Source organism: Gymnoscopelus braueri (assembly GCF_963280865.1).
Source record: "Gymnoscopelus braueri genome assembly, chromosome: 10".
NCBI classification, from domain to species: Eukaryota; Metazoa; Chordata; class Actinopteri; order Myctophiformes; family Myctophidae; genus Gymnoscopelus; species Gymnoscopelus braueri.
The window spans coordinates 16185945-16206569 of record NC_137611.1 but is presented as its reverse complement, the minus strand read 5'-3'; the positions used below and the strand labels follow the sequence as shown (position 1 = coordinate 16206569).

At 41.6% G+C, this 20625-nt stretch overlaps 1 protein-coding gene across 1 annotated transcript; it reads left to right on the top strand.

Moving 5' to 3' along the window:
- Positions 1-656: 656 nt before the first annotated feature.
- Positions 657-19854, top strand: copa (COPI coat complex subunit alpha). Its single transcript, XM_080439618.1, has 30 exons — positions 657-833; positions 1386-1499; positions 2073-2146; positions 2596-2676; positions 2775-2851; positions 4260-4369; positions 6428-6537; positions 7030-7129; positions 7913-8131; positions 8587-8737; positions 8919-8985; positions 9111-9186; positions 9918-10000; positions 10626-10851; positions 11152-11290; positions 11411-11573; positions 11899-12045; positions 12594-12783; positions 12886-12981; positions 13686-13774; positions 14098-14221; positions 14404-14493; positions 14678-14781; positions 15026-15172; positions 15288-15428; positions 15734-15916; positions 16726-16836; positions 17166-17327; positions 18489-18683; positions 19475-19854. Exons 1-30 carry the CDS (start codon positions 794-796, stop codon positions 19532-19534), a joined length of 3669 nt encoding a protein of 1222 aa, XP_080295744.1. The 5' UTR covers positions 657-793; the 3' UTR covers positions 19535-19854.
- The last annotated feature ends 771 nt before the right edge of the window (positions 19855-20625 follow it).

The window sequence follows — 20625 nt, the reverse complement described above, 5'->3', positions numbered from 1 at the left end:
GTTTCTATGTGTTGTATTTTTATGTCAGTTGTATTTCTATCAGTTTGTTTTTTGTATGTGTTGTATTCATAGGGTTGTATTTCTATTTGTTGTGTGTGTGTTTTTCTATGTGTTGTATTTCTATGTGTTATGTGTGTTTCTATGTGTTGTATTTCTATGTCAGGTCGTCGTGGAGCTTTCTGCGTCAGCTTGAATGTCTACAACTTTATTTGTCCAAAGCAGGAAGACACGACAGGAAGCGTTGCCATATCTGCTTATTATAAGCGACTTTGGGCTTATTTTTCTGTAAAGTTGCCTGCAAATATTGGTTAGATGCGGGTTGTGTTCTTTTGAGCTTGTTTTATAAAGTGTAGTAGTGTACGTTGCTTATTTGGGCCTATTTTCAAATGTTTTAATTATTATTTAAACTGTAATTAAAGGACCCCCAAATTAATATGTATTTGTCCGTAGCGTAGAACCCAATTATTATTATTTTTTAATCCAAATATTTCACTTTTTCCCCATGATTTTTTAGAAAATAGTAGATCTACAAGCACACGACATCTACAAGTGCTTGTAAGATCTGCTATTTTCATGTGGCCACTTCTTTTGAGCTTGTTTTCCTAGACCTAGTTTCTTATTTCTCTCGCAAAATCTGGCAACTCTGACGACAGGGCTACGTGTCAGGAAGCGGACAGTAGAAGCTAGGTTGCAGAGCCTCTCCTGGAACATCTTATATTTTACTGTAAACGTGCATCGTACTATAATAGACAGTCATTGATTCATAACAAACCTGTATCACTGAACTGTCACCATGTTGACCAAATTTGAAACGAAGTCGGCCCGTGTCAAAGGTAAGCTGATGATGCTAACTGGTTAGCCTAGCATCTATCGTTATCTAAGCCTGAGTGCAAGTCATAATTAATAGTTACTGTACATTATTATGGACTCTAATTATACATTTACTACACTATGTTACATTCTCTTACTATATAAGATGCATATATACTACTGACATTATCCGTGAATGTGGTGTTTATGTATATTCATGTTGTTATGAATCTAAGCTAACGTGACGTCGAGCTGTGACTTTTTATTTTAGAAAATAAATGCTCTATTGATTGATTGAATACTTTAGTAACAGTTTGTAAATAGTACGATTATACAAATGGTGCTAAAAGATTACATAAAAAGCCCCATGGGCTTGTTTCCATTGTGGTCCTATGTAGTCAATTCATCAAGACATCATCAACATAGCTAGTAGCAGTAAACGTGCAGAAAAGTATAAAAAGTATAATACAGGGCTTGACTGTTAACAATGCGATGTTTGTTCTCCAACATCCAACAACACGGTGGTTTGTCCTCATGATGATGTTTAATATAGGCCTACTTTCCCCTTCTATTAGGACTCAGTTTCCACCCCAAGAGGCCTTGGATTCTTGCAAGTTTGCACAATGGTGTCATCCAGCTGTGGGACTATCGGATGTGCACGTTGATTGACAAGTTCGATGAGCATGATGGTATGGAACTGAGATGAGATGAAGCATAACGTGGTGCTTCTGCCCAGTACCAGAGGCTTAAAATTATCGTATTTTAAAGAAAAATATTGTACACAGACAAAAAAGATATATCACAGGTGTAAATAGGTAATTGCGTATTTATTGTAAGAAACAACCTAGTTTGAGACTCCTACGTGATAGAAACACATCATTTATGCTGCGTGGAAGCAGGCAACTTCATGGACCTTACTCAAATAAAAGTCTGAAACTGGACTGGAAAGATACGACATGGGTTTTAATGCCTCCAAGTACAGATCTAGGGTCAGATTTACTGACTTATTTTGAAAAGCCAAACCGGATCCTGAATCAGCAGCCAGGGAATTTAGTAAATTCACACACTTTTTTGTAATATGGTGAAATTATCGCACATTTGGGTTGGGCATTTTTGGAATTATTGATCATACATCGTACAGAGCGGGTAAAATTATAGTACAAATAGGATAATTATCGTACATCGGGTAACACTGGTTCTGCCGTTCATTTATTTAGGTCGTTGTTTATTGATGCTTTTTGCTGCTGTGTCTGTTTCCAAAGGTCCTGTCAGAGGAATTGATTTTCACAAGCAGCAGCCTCTCTTTGTGTCTGGAGGAGATGACTACAAAATTAAGGTGACATTTATTTTTCTTTAGCCCAATACTCACCTTTCTGTTTAGATTTATTTAGGTCAGTTGTTCTCAAAGTGGGGTCTAGGGGACCCCCAGGGGCCAGAGTGGGTTCCAGAAAGCAAAATAAGAACTATTGTTAACAACACCTTATCAAGTTAGGAACTGAGGAATTGTACTACTCGGTGGTAGTGGTACAGAGACAACGGTTTGCATATTCACACACATACACACTGAGATAAGGACAACACCATCACACACACAATGCAAGGGAACTTGCACTTTATTGTTGTAGACTGTATATATCACTTTGTTCATTCATGAACTCTACATATCTCATATTGATGATGTGAATTAAATACCATGTAATCCCTCAAAAACACATCACAATACATTAGCATCAAGGTTTATGACTAACCTTGACACAAACCTTGAATTTGTGCTTTGTGTTCAAGGTTTGGAACTACAAGCTGAGACGTTGCCTCTTCACTCTCCTGGGACATCTGGACTACATCAGAACCACCTTCTTCCACCATGTAAATGAATCATTCTGGCTCATTAGAACATGTGTATATAATATAAACATCACAGTGTGATCTTTTCACTAACTTCTATTGTGTTTCCCTTTCTGCAGGAGTACCCCTGGATTCTGAGTGCCTCAGATGACCAGACCATTCGGATCTGGAATTGGCAGTCCAGAACCTGCGTCTGGTAAGACACTGGAAAAACTTTAGCGAGAGAACATGCTTTGCCAATTCAGTGAAGAACATTATGTGCTTTCAAGACAACATTAAATACTTTTTAAAATCCTAACCCTTTTTAGGGTGCAGTCACACCAAACTGCCTATAAGGCGGATTCTGCCAATGCTTTTCAATGGGAATGGAGCGTTTTTTGTTGTTGCCATTTGCGGATTTCCGTAACACAATGCTCCGTTCCCTATGAAAAGCATTTGCAGAATCCACCCGCATAGGCAGAATCAAAGTTCGGTGTGACCGCACCCTGTTATGGAAATAATATATATCCAGTCGAGGTGAAGCTGATAAGAAATATGTTTATTTGTCGAGTCCAACCGCATCAAAAACAAGCATGTTTCTCCTCATGTCCTGTCCCCCCGTAGCCCAAGAGGGCCTGTACCCTGAGCTCACTCTAGGTGCTCCTCCCAGCGTGATGTCCCCTCCATGCTCTCTTAAAAGAAGTCCCTCTCTCATATATTTTCTCAGTGTCTTTATACCTCTCTCCCAAGCCAGGCCCAGGGGGTCCCATGACCAAGAAACAATAGGAGTGGCATGGCCTTTTACATAGCTTGATCAAAAGGGTTGATTCAACACGGAGGAATAAACAGAAAGGAGGTGTCTTACCCCCTGGCCAGGGCAAACCAGTGCTTTGTCTATACAGGTGGGGTGTAGCCCCCTGAAAGAACACCCACAACCGTGGGTGTGAGGCAAATGGCAACTTGTGATATGCATACAATCAAGATCAATTTATGACAGTCCAATATTGCCACAACCCTTAAACAGCACTTTGAAACTTATAAAAAATGACTAAAAATATAGCATCTGCAAGACTGTGTAAAACTAATTTTGAAGAAAGCTTTCGGTCAGACTCCAAAGCTCCAGATAAGGATTGGATCCAATCAAAGCTTACATTAAGTGATCGAATCATCTATTTGAAGCTTTTTTTAAGCGAATAAAAATCCAATGGAATCCCATTGTTCTCTATTTAGATCAGCCGTCATATTTTTATACTGCTGTTTTGACATGCTGACTTGATGACGGATCATGATTCATGTATGAACCCAGCATTATATCTGATCAGGGTGTAAACAGGTTTTAACCTCAGAATCTTCCTTTTAATGTAGGTTTCTTGGTAGTGAGCATCGTGCAGATTTATCTAGGAATATATAAAGATTGGATCAGGAATCGGTGTTCAATATTAAATTCCTGGATCAGGGGCAAAAATAATTGATTGGGACATCCCTGCTAGTATTTCTAGGCTCCAGTACCTCAGCTAAGCCTCCAACCTGGTGAGTGGTGTTTTCTTCATTTTATAAATGTATTGTTTTGTCCACAAAGGTAAACAACATTCCCTTTTCCCTCCTCTCTCTCTTGTGTCCTTCAGCGTGCTGACTGGCCATAACCACTATGTGATGTGTGCCCAGTTCCACCCCGCTGAGGACCTGGTGGTGTCTGCCAGTCTGGACCAGACCGTGCGCGTGTGGGATATCTCCGGTGAGGGCCTGGAGGAGGCGGGGCCAGACGATAGTGGGCGGGGTTTGGTCTGGGGTGGGCGGGGCAGTGTGGTACGGACAGAGAGATGGAGCGTTAGAACGGGGACCTGAACCTGTCTCCCTCCTCTCTTCCTTTTGTAGAGAATACATCTCTGTGGGCTGTTTGCAAAAACATCTCTCCTTTTTAGGTCAGGTAGAAGTGTAAATAGAATGTGTTGTTTACATTGTGCCTAAATGTAAACAATATATTCTTGATGTGGCCTTTTTATGGTCGTGAACCAATTTGGAGGAAGAGTTTGGAGGAGGGATATGGTGAGATATAGTTAGAACTACAAATAACACAGGAGAGATGTTTTTGTGCTTCTGCATGCATTTAATACCTCCTTGTCTGTTGATGCCATTTTTCTTCCCTGTCTGTCTGTCTGTCTATCCAATCTACTCTTTAACCAATTAACTGTCTCGTTGTTGACGTCATCTCTTCATGAGCATGAACATGCACAACACATGGATCTGTCATTGTGTCCTTTTTCAGGGGATTTTCATTTCACATGTTTTTGACATCCTACGATCATGATGCCATTATACTTGCATGCAGTTTCAAATGCTTCCTCACAGATCACATGACATCGCCACACAGTGTGGAATGTTCCCTCCTACTACTCCTGCTGAATGCATGGCACATGTCCAGCAACATGGACCGTTTTACACAGCCGTCTAACGGCATCATAGCAAAACCTGTTTCCCTCACCGGCATCCCATCATTGACCTTCCTTAATCCTGATTTATACTTAGTTGTTGCGCCAGTGTCGCATACTGAGAATTGCAGATCTACGATGCGTCCCGACTTAGTAGTTCTGCTATTTTCGGACACAAGCGCACAACTAAGTATAAATGAAGCATTGTTGATTGTATATTGTATGAGACAAACACTAGTGTCACTACTAACTGGATTGAAAACATAGCCCTTTATAAATGAATTTATTGACGACTGAATGCCTTCGGGACATGCATGAAGAAATCCCCTTGGCAAGATAATGCTCAACTCATAGCCTCTGTCAAGGATCTTTCTAATGTTTTAACTGGATTGAAGCATGGATAATATAATAAACCATGGCTAATAGACAATAAATACTTTGGCTAGTTAACAGTAAAACGTCCTAAGTCTAACAGAATGCCTTAACTCTCAGCATGACACGGACATAACGGCAGTATGTATGTATTTCTTTAGTAGTCTTATGTGATGCCTAACACAAGCATGGCCTCTCTCGGGGACTTAAAACCACCTGTTCTTATTCCTGACATCCAACGCCCCATCAGAGCACCTCTTTACAACGCCAGCCACCACCCACCCCATCAGCCCAGTCCACCACCCACTTCCTGTGTTCCACCTTTTCCCATGCCCCCCCCTGGAAACATCCGCATCTGCACATGGGTTCCTAGTGCCATCCATCCATCCTTCCTTCCACAATCCTCCTGTTGAACTATCTGTCCACCACATGTCATTTGTACGGGGCACGGGTCATTAATACAAACGTGTGTTTGTGTCACAAGTTATTGCACCAATCCAGCTTGAGTCGGGAACCTTTTTCTTTCTATGTAATCGTACAGCTCTGATCCAATGGCAAGGTTGTGCTGCTTATCTGTGTTTTGATTATTTCCTTAACCCAGTGGTTCTCAAATGTTTTAACCTCAAGGATCCCCATAACTCTGAGGGTGTACAAACGGAACAAATTTGGTTCAATTTGTACACAGTTACAGACCTTTGAGAACCACTGCCTTAATCCAATCAGTGGTATAATGATGGTGAATCTCACAATAATTGCTTCCTGTCTCAAGTTGGTGGGGCAGTGAGTGAGCAGAGCTTGTGTTGGTGTTCTTTGACCCCGTGTGTGTGTGTGTTCAGTAGTCCAATAGTGCCTTTTGAATGTCTCTTTTGGAAAAATCACCTCTAATCCTTCAGCCTCCCATGATGTTTTTAATTTTGTATTGACGTTTGTCTTGTTCCCGTCTTCTTCTTCATTCCCTGTATTGCGCATGGTGCTCTGAATGTTGCTTCCAGGTCTGAGGAAGAAGAACCTGTCTCCCGGCGCCGTGGAGACCGAGGTGCGTGGCATCTCTGGCGTCGATTTGTTCGGCGCCTCGGACGCTGTCGTCAAGCACGTTCTTGAGGTGGGTTGACATGGTCACGCTTTCACAAAAAGATTATTTCATCCGACTTTCAAATGTGTCTGTACTGTTTGCAGAACCAGGCTTAAAAAGACTGTTGACTACTTGACTTGTTCATTGTTAACCTCAAAATGATATAAATCAAAGAAGGCTATGAATATATATTTGACCACCCTCCCCATGGCGTCCCAGTGCATATAGCAGATCTACAAGCTCACTACGGGTCAAGTTGTGACGCATTGTGAGCTTGTAGATCAGCTGTTTTCTCTCTTCTTCGTACGACAAAGTATATAATTGGCTTAAGTGGTTAAAGGACTCAAGACTTACTATCCAAATGAATGAGATCTAAGTTCAAGTGAAGTCAAGTGTTGTCTGTAGTGTTTGTTTGTTCCAGAAAGGACATGTTGTTAGTCAGTAATGCTGCTAGTCCCAGCAGCACTCAGACACAGCCTCCTCTCTCCTTGGCGCTGACTGAGTTTGTGTTTCTGCGTGCAGGGTCATGACCGCGGGGTCAACTGGGCAGCCTTCCATCCCAGCATGCCTCTCATTGTGTCTGGAGCCGACGACAGGCAGGTCAAAATCTGGAGGATGAACGGTGCGTGTCTCTCTTGGAAGACTTCAGTAGACGTGTTTCTTCTATAGCTTAATGTTATTAAAACTAATAATAATAGCTCAAATAATGTCGCTTTTCTAAGTTCCCAAAGTCGCTTTACATAAAAGAAAAGGAACCGACTTCATTAAGAAAATAACCCCCAAAAGAATAAAAAGAAAAGTGCTAGATGAAAAATGATAAAAGGCTAAGCATGGGTTGGGGTGACGTCTGGGAAAGGTTATCCTGAAGAGGTGGGTTTTGAGTGGTTTTGAAGCTAAATACTTTTGAAGCTAAATATATATGGTTGTACAAGTGTTGTATTCTTTACTGTGCTCACAAATCAGATTTTAATATGGCACTTAAACACATTAACCCTGTTAATGTGTCCCTATTTAGTGCATTTTCAGAAGATTGTAAATGTATTTATTAGATTTCTAATGTTTGTCGTACAACAAAGTATATTTGGCTTAAGTGGTCAATCTGCTGGCCCAATACATAGTTTTATCATATGTCATACTTCTTTGGTTTTTAATCTTTGTATAAATGTGCAGTGCACATATTTGACATGTATCAAAGTAGAGGAAAATAGTTGGCACTCTTTCAAAACAAACAATCTGACTCCATATAAGAGGAGATATAGGAAAAATGCTTGCACTCTAATATCGCGCAAGAAGAATGTCCACACTGAAGTTACAGCATCCAAAAAAACAAACACGTCTTATCAAGACATGTCAATGTTTCCATTTTTCTCTTTGTTCATTCATCTCTCTCATTGTCTGCGTCCAGAGTCCAAGGCGTGGGAGCTGGACACGTGCCGCGGCCACTACAACAACGTGTCCTGTGCCGTCTTCCACCCACGCCAGGAGCTCATCCTGTCCAACTCCGAGGACAAGAGCATCAGGGTGTGGGACATGTCCAAGAGGACGGGCGTCCAGACATTCCGCAGGGACCATGACCGCTTCTGGGTCCTTGGCGCCCACCCCAACCTCAACCTGTTTGCTGCTGGTAAAGGGCTGTTGCATACCAAGTGTTACATTTTACAGTAGCAAACCTCAGAGGGCTGAATGTAGTGTCAAAATTAGCAATTCCTTCACACACAATGGTGACATGACTTTGAATATATATTTTTTAAAGTGAACATTTGTAACTCAAATCTTTACTTCTCGAATAGAAGTCTTTACTTCTGAATATATATATTATTTGAATATATATATTCAAATCTTTGAATATATATATTCAAATCTTTGCAAAAATGTTCAAGATATTTCAAAAATAGCAGATCTACAATCTCATAGCGTGGCACTCGGTGCCGCGCTATGAGATTGTAGATCTGCTATTTTTTAATAGCCAAAGAAATCTAAAGTGACACAGATGCGTTTCCGGATTGAATGGGTTAAGCTACACATTTAGTTCAGATTCGTTGTCACTGCATTGACTCGTCTGTCCCGCGTGCCGTCCAGGTCATGACAGTGGCATGCTGGTGTTTAAGCTGGAGCGTGAGCGGCCGGCCTATGCCGTCTACGGTAACATGCTGTACTACGTCAAGGACCGCTTCCTCCGCCAGCTCGACTTCAACAGCAGCAAGGACACGGCTGTCATGCAGCTACGCAGGTAAGTTCCTTTTGTGTGTGTGTTTGTCTTTGACCGTCTGCGTGTCAGTATGTCTCTGTGTCTCAGCATTTTCATAATTTGTTTTGTTGTGCAACGTTTTTATTGTGTCATCACTGCCAGTGTGCGAAGAGTATTTAGTCATTGCTCACTCTCATATGTTCCAAAATGTTCTCCTTCCTAGTGGGTCGAAGTTCCCAGTCTTTAGCATGTCTTACAACCCCGCTGAGAACGCTGTCCTACTCTGCACAGTAAGTACACACATTTACATAATCACACACATTTTTTTTTGTTGCAAATGTAAGTGTTACAGAAACAACTTGCATTGGTACTGTAATTTAACTGTGTTTTGAGTAATACGCATTGTGTCCTGCAGAGGGCGACAAACCTGGAGAACAGTACCTATGACCTGTACTCCATTCCCAAAGAGAGTGACTCTCAGAACCCCGACGGTATGAGAACTATTCCACTCAGGAATGCATTTTCTTTCAGAATGTATTTCCGTTCATGTTTAGTCTACTGTCTCTTGTACTGCCCCCCACTAGAGGTGCTGTAGTGTAGGCCCTTTGCAGAGGTTTAAAGTAACTAGGTACATTTACTTAAGTACAATTTTGAGGTATTTTTTACTTTACTGGAGTATTTCAATTTTCAGTACTTTTGTACTTATATTGTACTTATACTCCACTACAATTATTTGAAAACATTAGTTAGTTACTTTTTAGACTTAGATTATTATCGCAAAACACACTAACCACTTCAGCCGTATATGTATTTCGACCATTTGAAAATAGCAGATCTACAAGCTCACAATGCGTCGCATCTGTGAGCTTGTAGATCTGCTATTTTGAACTTGTGAAATGGGTCATTATACACAATTAGTACTTTTCCTTTTGTACTTTAAGTATATTTTGATACCAATACTTTTCTACTTTTACTCAAGTCAATTTTGAATTACGGACTTTCACTTGTAACGGAGTATTTCTACATTGCAGTATTGATACTTATAAGTAAAACATGTGTGTACTCTTTCCACCACTGGCCCTTGGCTGTTTCAGTGTTAGAACGTTACTCTTCACATACGGTAGTAGGGGAAGTTGTCATTTAGGTAATGTCAACCATGAAGAATTCCCCTGATTGTATTGTACGTGGAGAATGACGTTTTTTTGTGGTGGTCTCTCTCCAGCCCCTGAAGGGAAGAGGTCCTCTGGTCTGACCGCAGTGTGGGTCGCCAGGAACAGGTTTGCTGTCCTGGACCGCATGCACTCGGTATGTCTGCTCTCTGACTGCATTTCACCTAGATAGGAGCTGTACTATTTATCTCATAGAAATGTTAAAAAGGTTCATTTCAGAGCAGCTTGATTCAGTTATATTTATTCTCACCTTATATCTCTCAATACTTATCTTGTCCCTTCTTGATTTATGTAATAATTTCCTGTGGCTGGTTTTGATATTCTACAAATAAGTATAATTTATGTAGCCCTTGTTACACTTGGAATGTAACTCGTAATAGCCCTCAATCATAACCCACTGCAATATATGTAGGTCGTTTGGTTGGTGTCAATAAATGTTTTTTATTTTACATCATACTAGTGTTTCAGTATTTTCTCTTCAAAAATGCAACAAAGTTATTTTCAAACAGCAATTGGAGAAATGCAAATGTTAACATTTTGTCTGAAATTAAACTTTTTGTTGGACTGTTAAATCAATCGAAAGGGACATTTTAATGGTCACAAAAGACATTTTAGATTCATTTTAGTAGTTGTGCTTCATTTAGACAGTTAAGTGTTTGAAAGGACATGCAACTCGGGTCACCTGCTGGACTCTTAACTAGGGACTTTGTGATTATGTGGTCAACACACGTAATAATGCTGCTGCACTTCTCCTCTCGTAGCTGCTGATTAAGAACCTGAAGAACGAGATAGTGAAGAAGGTTCAGGTGCCGAGCTGTGAGGAGATCTTCTACGCCGGCACAGGCTCTCTGTTGCTGCGCGACGCCGACGGCGTCACACTGTTTGACGTGCAACAGAAACGCTCGCTGGCCACCGTCAAGATCGCCAAGGTCAAGTACGTGGTGTGGAGCGCCGACACCAGCCACGTTGCCCTGCTGGCTAAACACGGTGCGTAGATAATGAAAGTGCACACAAACACAGTGGGCCTCTTATCACTGAGGGAAAACCTACCTGTCCACTTGTGTTTTCTTCGCTTCTTTTGTGGCTCAGAGCTCCTGAACTGATATGAATACTTATTTTAAATTTAAAGACAATGCAGACAAAACTCATCTCATGTTCCTTGACTAATTAATTATAGTATAGTGTTTATATATATATTTTTCTGTGTTGTGGATTACGTGTCTAGGCCATAAATTGACCTAGAGTCGACGATGGAGAGTTTAAAACCTGATTATTTTCGTCTTTCAGCAATCATGATCTGTAACCGTAAGCTGGAGAGTCTGTGTAACATCCATGAGAACATCAGAGTGAAGAGTGGAGCCTGGGATGAGAGTGGAGTCTTCATCTACACCACCTCCAACCACATCAAATACGCACTCACCTCCGGGTACAGAACTACAATTCATTCATGAACCACTTGTGCCATGTGTACTTCGTTGTACGACGAGTAGTGAAACTAGCTGAACTACAAGCACATCAATGTTCCGTCTCTGTTCTTGCCCTGTAGTGACCACGGCATCATCAGAACTCTTGACCTGCCCATCTACGTGACCCGTGTGAGGGGGAACAGCGTGTACTGCCTGGACCGGGAGTGCCGTCCTCGCGTCCTGACCATCGACCCCACAGAGTACCGCTTCAAACTGGCCCTGGTCAACCGCAAATATGAGGAGGTGGGTGGTTAACTGCATGAGCCATATATTCTTCATCGCACGACGAAAAGCAAAAATAGCTGATATACAAGCTCACAACGTGTTGCATTGCAATGCATTGTGAGCTTGTAGATCTGCTGTTTTCACTATTTATAAAACAAATTGTGACAGTTTTTGTCTATAGCTGACATGCCCAAAATAGGGATTCTGAATTTTAAGTGGTTGATATTTTTCTTGTTTGTGTGATGTGTCTTTCGTGTCTCTGTGATTGTATGTGTATAATGGGACAAGGAACTTTCAAATGGGGTCCTTTTTGACCTTTTCTCTTTACCACTCACCCCTCCAGGTGCTCCACATGGTGCGTAACGCCAAGCTGGTGGGCCAGTCCATCATAGCCTACCTGCAGAAGAAGGGCTACCCTGAGGTGGCACTGCACTTTGTCAAGGACGAGAAGACCCGCTTCAGCCTGGCTCTGGAGTGCGGCAACATCGAGGTGGGTTGAAGAACAGTGACTTAAGCCCATGTCTTTGTACGTGTGAACTCTTCTGAATGTGTTCCTTCATGAGCAAAGCTCAGTCTCTTAACCCATTTAGACCTGAGGCCGATTCAAAAAACGCCTTCTAAATCCTATACATAAAAAAAAGTTTTCTGAAAAACTTCTAATATTTATTAAAAAATTTCCAAAAATGTGTGTTGCTTTATACTTTATATAGCAACAGGAACCCCAAAAGGGGTTCCCGTCTTGAAAGGTATATTTTCAAATAGGGGTTCCCGCCGCAAAATGAGTTAATTATACTCATTTTGATTAGTATAGGTGCAAGGAAGAACCTGTCAATGCTTTCTTGCCAAACTGCAACCCTATCACCCCAAAATATTTACTGTCTAAACTTTACAAACACATGCCCTGTCTGTAACTTTTATTTCAATTGTAGTGATTATTTGACCTCAGGATTTGTCCAGATCAGAAGGTGATAAACGCTGCGAGACCTGGACTTGAAATCGTTCAGTGTTTCCTAACACTCCTCTCCTCCATGCCTGCAGGTGGCGCTGGAGGCAGCCAAGGCCCTGGATGAGCGCGGCTGCTGGGAGCGTCTGGGCGAGGCCGCCCTGCTCCAGGGACACCACCAGGTGGTGGAGATGTGCTACCAGAGGACCAAGAACTTCGACAAGCTCACCTTCCTCTACCTCATCACTGGCAACCTGGCCAAGCTGCGCAAGATGATGAAGATCGGTAAGGGAGATTGACAGAGGGGACTGTGTGTGTGTGTGTGTGTGGGCTGGGAGTGAACAAGAGATCAGCGATGTGACATCCTATGTTTATTGCCTCCTGTAGCTGAGATCAGGAAGGACATGAGTGGTCACTACCAGGGAGCTCTGTACCTGGGAGACGTCAGTGAGAGAGTCCGCATCCTCAAGAACTGTGGACAGAGTGAGTTTGAACATTCCTGTACTCTTCTATAGTGTTATTTCTTTCTTATATGCTATAATCAGTGTTGATTTTGACAGCAAATTTTGATTTAGTTTAAGTCATAGTCTTTTGAATAAAATTCCATTACATTTTGATTTTTGTCTAGTTTTAGTGAACTAAATATCATAAGATTTTAGTGGACTAAATCTACAGTTGATTTAGTCGACTAAAATGTATTTTGGCAGGCTTTGATGGCGTCGTAATTTTACTCTTGGTTGCATGCTGAAAATAGCCGATCTACAAGCTCACAACGCGTCGCAGCGCGACGCGTTGTGAGCTTGTAGATCGGCTATTTTCAGAGCGCAACACCCGAGCGCAACCAAACATAAAATGACTTGTCTTTTAGTTCTACTGTAACTCTTCTCCACTCGTCCCTACCTAACATTTTAGTCTAGTTTTTATTTGTTGACAAAATTCTCAATATGTTTAGTCTTAGTTTTAGTCATCGTAGCTTAGTTTTTATTTTATTTTTGTCAGTGAAAAAAGGTAGTCGACAAACATTTTTTTATCATAGTTTTAGTCGACGAAATCAACACTGCGGGAAACCCAGTAACATGCAGATCTGCCGAATGTATTTTTTTTCTCCCAAAACACCACTTCTGTCTACTGAGGCATTTTGTCCGTGCTCCTATGTGATGCCTCCAATACGATTGTTGTGCTTCCAGAGTCTCTGGCCTACCTGACTGCAGCCACTCACGGAATGGATGAAGAGGCTGAGGCCTTGAAGGAGACTTTTGACCCAGAGAAGGAAACGGTAAGTAGAGAAAACCCTCTGTCCTCCAAGGCAAGGCATTGACGGCACGGTACTAATTGAAACCTCATAACTATAAAAAATACAGTAGCTATCAAATACTCTACCATATATCTGAGTACTCGTACTTCTTACCTTGTCAGGTTGTACTGGCTAATCAGAAGGGTTTTATTTTGTCTTTCTGTTGATTTAGAGTTGAAAAGAGAGTTCAGAGAAAGCTACGTTGCCCTTGAAATGTTATAATGAATCTGCAGTTTCTTTTCCACCACACAAATCACACATTAATTTCTGGTGTAGTAATGTCTAATGTGAAGTGTGTTGTGTAGGTTCCAGAGGTGGATCCTAATGCTCAGCTGCTGCAGCCCCCTCCTCCCATCAACCCTCTGGACACCAACTGGCCTCTGCTGACCGTCTCCAAGGGCTTCTTTGAGGGAGCCATCTCAGCCAAGGGTGAGTCCAGTAAGCCAAAGAAGTACTGTACCTCCACACACATAATTTCTTTTCACACAAGTTTTACATTATTATTTAATGCCTCAATGTCAATGACAAGACATATTTGCATGATTGAAGTTGTGATAAGTAACTGTGTTGGAATTGCAGCGATGTTGATTTGTTTGTAATGGTGTGTTCAGGCAAGGCAGGACAAATGGCAGCCGCGGAGGACGTGGAGGCTCCAGGAGGAGAAGGCTGGGGAGAGGATGCTGAACTGCAACTTGATGAAGGTCCTTTTAATTAAAAAATAAAACACATTCAAATATTACATCAATATCTTAATAAAAAAACAGTGATAGTGACGCCGAAACATTCCAGACATGTAGCTCTCCCTTTCTTCTCGAATAATTGTTTGCTATTGTTATGATTTAATATACTTTATGCACTTTAACATTTGCGTCTCCTTCCCTTCAGATGGCTTCATGGATGCCCAGGATGGACTAGAGGAGGGAGGAGTGGCGAAGGACGAGGGAGGAGGCTGGGAGGTGGAGGAGGATCTGGACCTGCCCCCAGAGCTGGTAAGACAAACTGCAGTGTTTGATAAACATGTCTGTGTCTGGAAAGGTAGTACGTTATCTTACCCCTTTCTCTAACTGATGTCAAGTGCTTTATATTCCAAAGTCACACATCCGTATGTTTATACGAATTACACTTAAAAAATACTACTGTGGCCAGTTAAGGGTCAAATGAGTTCCTGAGTGCCCTGCAATTGGGAAGGTGTCTTAGCCGCCAACCTCACCGTCTCTCCTCCTCGACCAATAGGACATGCCAGCCAGTGCCGGAGGCTCGGCTGAGGATGGCTTCTTTGTGCCGCCCACCAAGGGCACGAGTCCCACCCAGACGTGGTGCAACAACTCCCAGCTGCCAGTGGACCACATCTTGGCTGGCTCCTTTGAGACCGCCATGAGAGTAGGTTTACTTGAGCTCACTGTTACTGCCTGAGATATTACATTATATTCTGCTCTAGTACTCATTTGAACTCACTGTGTCTCTTTAACGTTAATATCCTCTCCCTCCATCTCAGCTGCTCCATGATCAGGTTGGAGTGGTGAACTTTGGCCCGTACAAGTCCCTCTTCATGCAGACGTTGTCCCGAGGTCGGACCTGCTACCTGGGCCTGCCTTCCGTGCCCTGTCTGCGAGGAAACCCGCAAAGAAACTGGAAGGTAGGGATGTGTGTGCATGCATGTACTGTACATGCCTTTTTTTAAATTATATTTCTTATTGTTGATTTGGTACACAGATGCAAACACTTTTCTTTCCCCTATTTTATTTTGACATAAAAATATGGGACATCATACGCCCGGCATTTTAATCATGTATTACACGTGTGATTCATTTAAGTTCCTCTTTTCCTTGTTGTTCTGCCTCTTTATGCTGCTCTGCCTCTTTATGCCTGTGGTGACATACCTGGTGCGTACAATACATGCACATTGAGTTCTAAATATGAACCCCATGTTATTTGTTAAAGGACTGTGGAGCCAAGCAGGGCCTGCCTGCTGTGGGTCTGCGTCTCTCGGACCTCATTGCCCGCCTGCAGCAGTGCTACCAGATGACCACCGCGGGGCGCTTCGAAGAGGCCGTGGAGCGTTTCAGAGCCATCCTGCTCTCTGTGCCGCTACTGGTGGTGGATAACAAGCAAGAGATTGCTGAGGTGAGGACGAGGCCTGTTGCTATAATAGCCAAGTACAACTTAAGTGTGTGGCAGAGACATATCAACCAAGGTACATACAGTATATTGTGATGTTATACAAGTAGGTATACAATAAATACTGTGACCAGCATTGTAGTCATAAGAAAAGCTTAATAATCACCAACAAGGTGGACAATCCCCTAGAAAAAACATACTGGTGTTATTAAATATGATATGAACAGTTGCCAACTATTTTTGCTAATTTGCTCTTTCATATGTTTGGAGACAGTGCATAACGCAGGCAGAACGCACAGGCTTGACTCTCTGACCACAGTGAAGATTTTAGGTCACAACTCTTTCCTCTAACCACACATTTACCATAAACTGCTCATTGGAAAACACCTTGCTATCTCTGAGATAACTATTCTCTGCAGTGGATAACGTGGAAATTACAATCTGGCCTCCAATACATCAAAGGGTGCAGTGCACGGTGCACACACTGCAAAGATCATTCACTTAGAATGTACCCGCTACCTGCTCTCAACTGCGAGGAACATGTCTCACAGCTTTGCTCTTCTCTTAATGGAAAGAGAAGTTGGCTAATTGAAAATATTGATCGGGACAAAATTGCTGATAAATTTGCAAAAATGAAATGCAGACTATAACTTTACAGTGCCTTAACACATTATTTTATGTTTATTAACTAATCACCTGTCTAACTGGTATATCTGTCTCTGTACTACTTATTATCCCAGGTTGCATTATAGATCTCATTAACTCTAAATTATAGTGATTACTTTTCTGATGTGGGTGCTCTCTGTGTCTTGCAGGCGCAGCAGCTGATCACAATCTGTAGAGAGTACATAGTGGGTCTGACCATGGAGACAGAGAGGAAGAAGCTGCCCAAAGAGACACTGGACCACCAGAAGAGGCTGTGTGAGGTAAAGATGGACATTCCTGTTTGTCTAATGCGTCGTGTCCATTTAATATCTGCAGAAAGGTGTCTTGAAGCCTGGTTCTGCTTCTGGGTTACATATATTGTTTGTTGTCTCTAGTATTGTTGAAATAATTGCTGACAGTAGTCCTTGTTTGACTTCTTTGAACCATGGAAACAACAAAACAGATTATGCTGAAAAACTAAAAACAAAGGCCTTATGGAAACGGCTCATCTTGAGCTTGAGCCTGAGCCTCTTTTAGTCTCATTCATACTGCTGTACAGACGTCTACATTGTGTGTTTCTAATGCATGTGTGTGTGTGTTCTGTCCTCAGATGGCGGCCTACTTCACTCACTGCAGTCTTCAGCCAGTCCATATGGTCTTAGTGTTGCGTACAGCTCTCAATCTCTTCTTCAAACTCAGAAACTTCAAGACCGCAGCCGGCTTTGCCAGACGCCTGCTTGAGCTCGGACCCAAACCAGACGTTGCAGTGCAGGTATGCCGGCTGTTCCAGTGTGCTCAGCAATGATTGATATAGACATTCAGGCAGCAGATGACTTTTTAGTGTGAGGCACAACTAGGGGCCCTGTTCACAGAAAACGATTTTTGAGCAGCACAGCGCTTTAAGAGTCGCCTCTCCAATCCTTTGCATTGGAAAGTGACGTTGATGAGGGGTGCTCCTCTCCCAAAAGTTTGACTATTTTCTGCTTGAGGCGCCCCAGAGCGCTCTGCCAAAAAATACTGGATGCTGAGTGCACTTAAATATGATGGTCGGCACTAGGGAGTGGACCGCTCCAGTGCGTCTTAACACATTGGCTGCCAAAGACGCATATCTGCGTTCTATTTAATTTCTCGCCTGGCTGCCAAAGACGCAGATCTGCTTTTTTATTTTTAGACCCAAAGACCAAGGAGATATGATATATCAAAGATTTAAACTCCTATCCACTTCATTGTTAACTTAAAACTTAAAAAATCTGTATCTCGGCTCCTGAGAATTTTTTTTTTTCAATGAAAAATCTCTGGCAGTCTACAGCAAAAAATCTGAAATAACTCTGGCAGGAAATGAGCTAAGACCTGGAACACATCTGTGTCACTTTAGATTTCTTTGGCTATGTGCCGCGCTATGAGCTTGTAGATCTGCTATTTTTGAAAAAAACGAGAATTTTTTTTCCCCAGATTTTTTTTCAAAAAACTGATTTAGAAACCATTTTTTAAAGAATCGCCTCAGGTTTTAATGGGTTAAGCGCTGGCAGCTCAAAAGGTGCTTTCAGTGCTCTCGGCCCCTTGTGGATCCCCCCACCACTGTCTGATATTGGCTGAAGCACACCAGATGGTTAACTTCAGTTATAAAGTTAAACATTGTTTTGATTGAGTTTGTATTTGTTGAAATAAATATATATACGAGTAAAGTTCTTTGGTTATGGTTCCTCAATATTGTAGCAGCGAGAATAATGAGAAATAATTGAGGTGGTTAAGTTTCGTCATGGGTTTGGTGTTGTTTATATCGGGGTAAGGGTGTTGGAGGGATTTCCACTTCTTCCCCTAACTGTGGTGGGAAGCGGTTGATGGTTTCATGTTGGTTTGACAGCCGTGCAATAATAAATCGAGAAAATGACTGGCAACTAACTAGCTGAACTTCTTATCCCTCCCATTTTAGACACGCAAGATTTTGGCAGCCTGCGAGAAAACCCTGACGGATACCCACCAGCTGAACTACGACCCCCACAATCCGTTTGACCTGTGCGGTGCCTCGTTTGTCCCCCTGTACCGTGGGCGTCCAGTCGAGAAGTGTCCTCTGTCGGGGGCCTGCTACTGTCCCACTTACAAGGGTCAAGTCTGCAGGGTCACACAGGTACGGCACAATGCATGTTCAAAAGGTTACAAAGCACTTAACCCATTAAGACCTGGAACTGTGTCATTTTTAGATTTGAGCTAAAAAGCATTATTTTACACTTTAGGCTATTCAAAAATAGCAGATATACAAGCTCATAGCGCGGCACCGAGTGTCGCGCTACGAGCTTGTAGATCTGCTATTTTAGAAAAATCGTGAAAATGTGTGCAAATCTTTGAATATATATATTTTTAAGGCGAACATTTTTAACTCAAATCTTTGCTTCTGGGGGTCCCTGGAACAAGATATTTTGATGGGGGTCCGCGGCCAAATACATATAATTTTGGGCGTCCTTGACATGAAAAAGATTGAGAACCACTGATATAGAAACATAGGTTTTTCAGCATACTGTTGGGATTTAGGAGACATGTAGAATCGGCTTCAGGTCTCAATGGGTTAAGTCACGAAAGTGAAATGCATATCAATTAAGCAATACAAGAGTGAACAAAACTATTTGAAATTAAGTCCAACAAATGTAAAGTGGTAATGTCACTATATTGAGGACCCAAAAGAAATGAATGTGAAACATTACAGCTGTGTGTACTCTGTAAATGCAACAGAACCATTTACAAGTAGGCCTATACATTTTGAGAAGAAATACAGATTATGATTATGTTGCAAACCTTGAGATCAGGGCAATTATTTTCAGGCATTGCCACTTGAATGGATAATTCCTCTGGGAAATTTATAAAAAATAAACAATAATTAATAAAACCCCACTCTGACTTTTTTAACTTCTTCCCATTTCCTAGGTGACGGAGATCGGCAAAGATGTGATTGGCCTGCGCGTGAGCCCCCTTCAGTTCCGTTAAGAACTGATAAAGACAGCATTTATGTTCTGAAAAACACATCCACACTTTATTCTATAGAGAACACACACTATTATAAATGGAAGAGAATATTCCATGGAAGAACGTATCTAATCGGGCTGTGAGAGATGAACGTTTAATCTTGATGTTTCCATTCTATTGTTTCTAGCTTTCCTGAACATCCTTTCTTGTGACACTGTCAAATAAATGTATGCTCCAACTGTTCAGTTTCATTAAAACTGTAGCCCTCACTTTAAGCAAATGCTAACCAAGCTTGTATTTGTGAAAAATAAAAAATAATAAAACGCCTGTTTATAAACGGATATGCATTTTGTGTGTGTGTACTCTGTGTAGGCAAATTCTTATATGGTTCTATTATGTGGTTTAGTGGCATTCCAAATGATGTGGTATGATCAAAAGGGTTGTGGTAAGATATTTGAGTGCCATAAAGTGAAAGTGGTGCCATAAATGTATAGTAAACTACAACCGGTGTATTGAGTTGAGTCACTAGAGGTGATGTCTACAAATCGTCCCATGTATTAAATGTAAAACCGTTGTACATTTAATACATAGATGGGAGCCTCCTAGAAAGAGCTGCTTTGGCCAGTCAGTTCAGGCGAAGAAAAAATATGTTGAGTACTGTATGAAAACCAGAAAGAATTAAATGTGTAAATCGCTTACTTGCTTTATCAAATAAAAAAGGAAAATAAATGACAACTCAAACAAATCGAGTTAAATCGTGCTGTTAAAGCTGCCGTTTTGATGAAATCTAAAAAAAAGTTATTGTTTGAAGTACCGGAACCACTAGCCATGGATCACACGACGGTCGTCTGTCACGATCACCGTCATGGATGAACTTCAACCTGGTGTTTGTACTTTCTCCATTTACGGACCGTACATCTACATAAAGGTTCAGATTTCAAATATAAAGTACTTACCTCATGGCCACGGATGTTATAATTATGTACGGGTCCTCATAAATACCCGTATCATCCGTATTTTTCAATAAAAAGCATTTTAATCCAATCTTTGGCCATTTTCTCCTAGAGTTATAATGTATCAGAGTGCAATACACCTCCCAACCAATAGGGATT

Coding starts and splice junctions, on each gene's coding strand:
- copa (XM_080439618.1), top strand. CDS start 794: ATGTTGACCAAATTTGAAACGAAGTCGGCCCGTGTCAAAG. Junction 7,130..7,912: donor CAAAATCTGGAGGATGAACG/GTGCGTGTCTCT, acceptor GTCTGCGTCCAG/AGTCCAAGGCGTGGGAGCTG. Junction 14,494..14,677: donor TGAACTGCAACTTGATGAAG/GTCCTTTTAATT, acceptor CCTTCCCTTCAG/ATGGCTTCATGGATGCCCAG.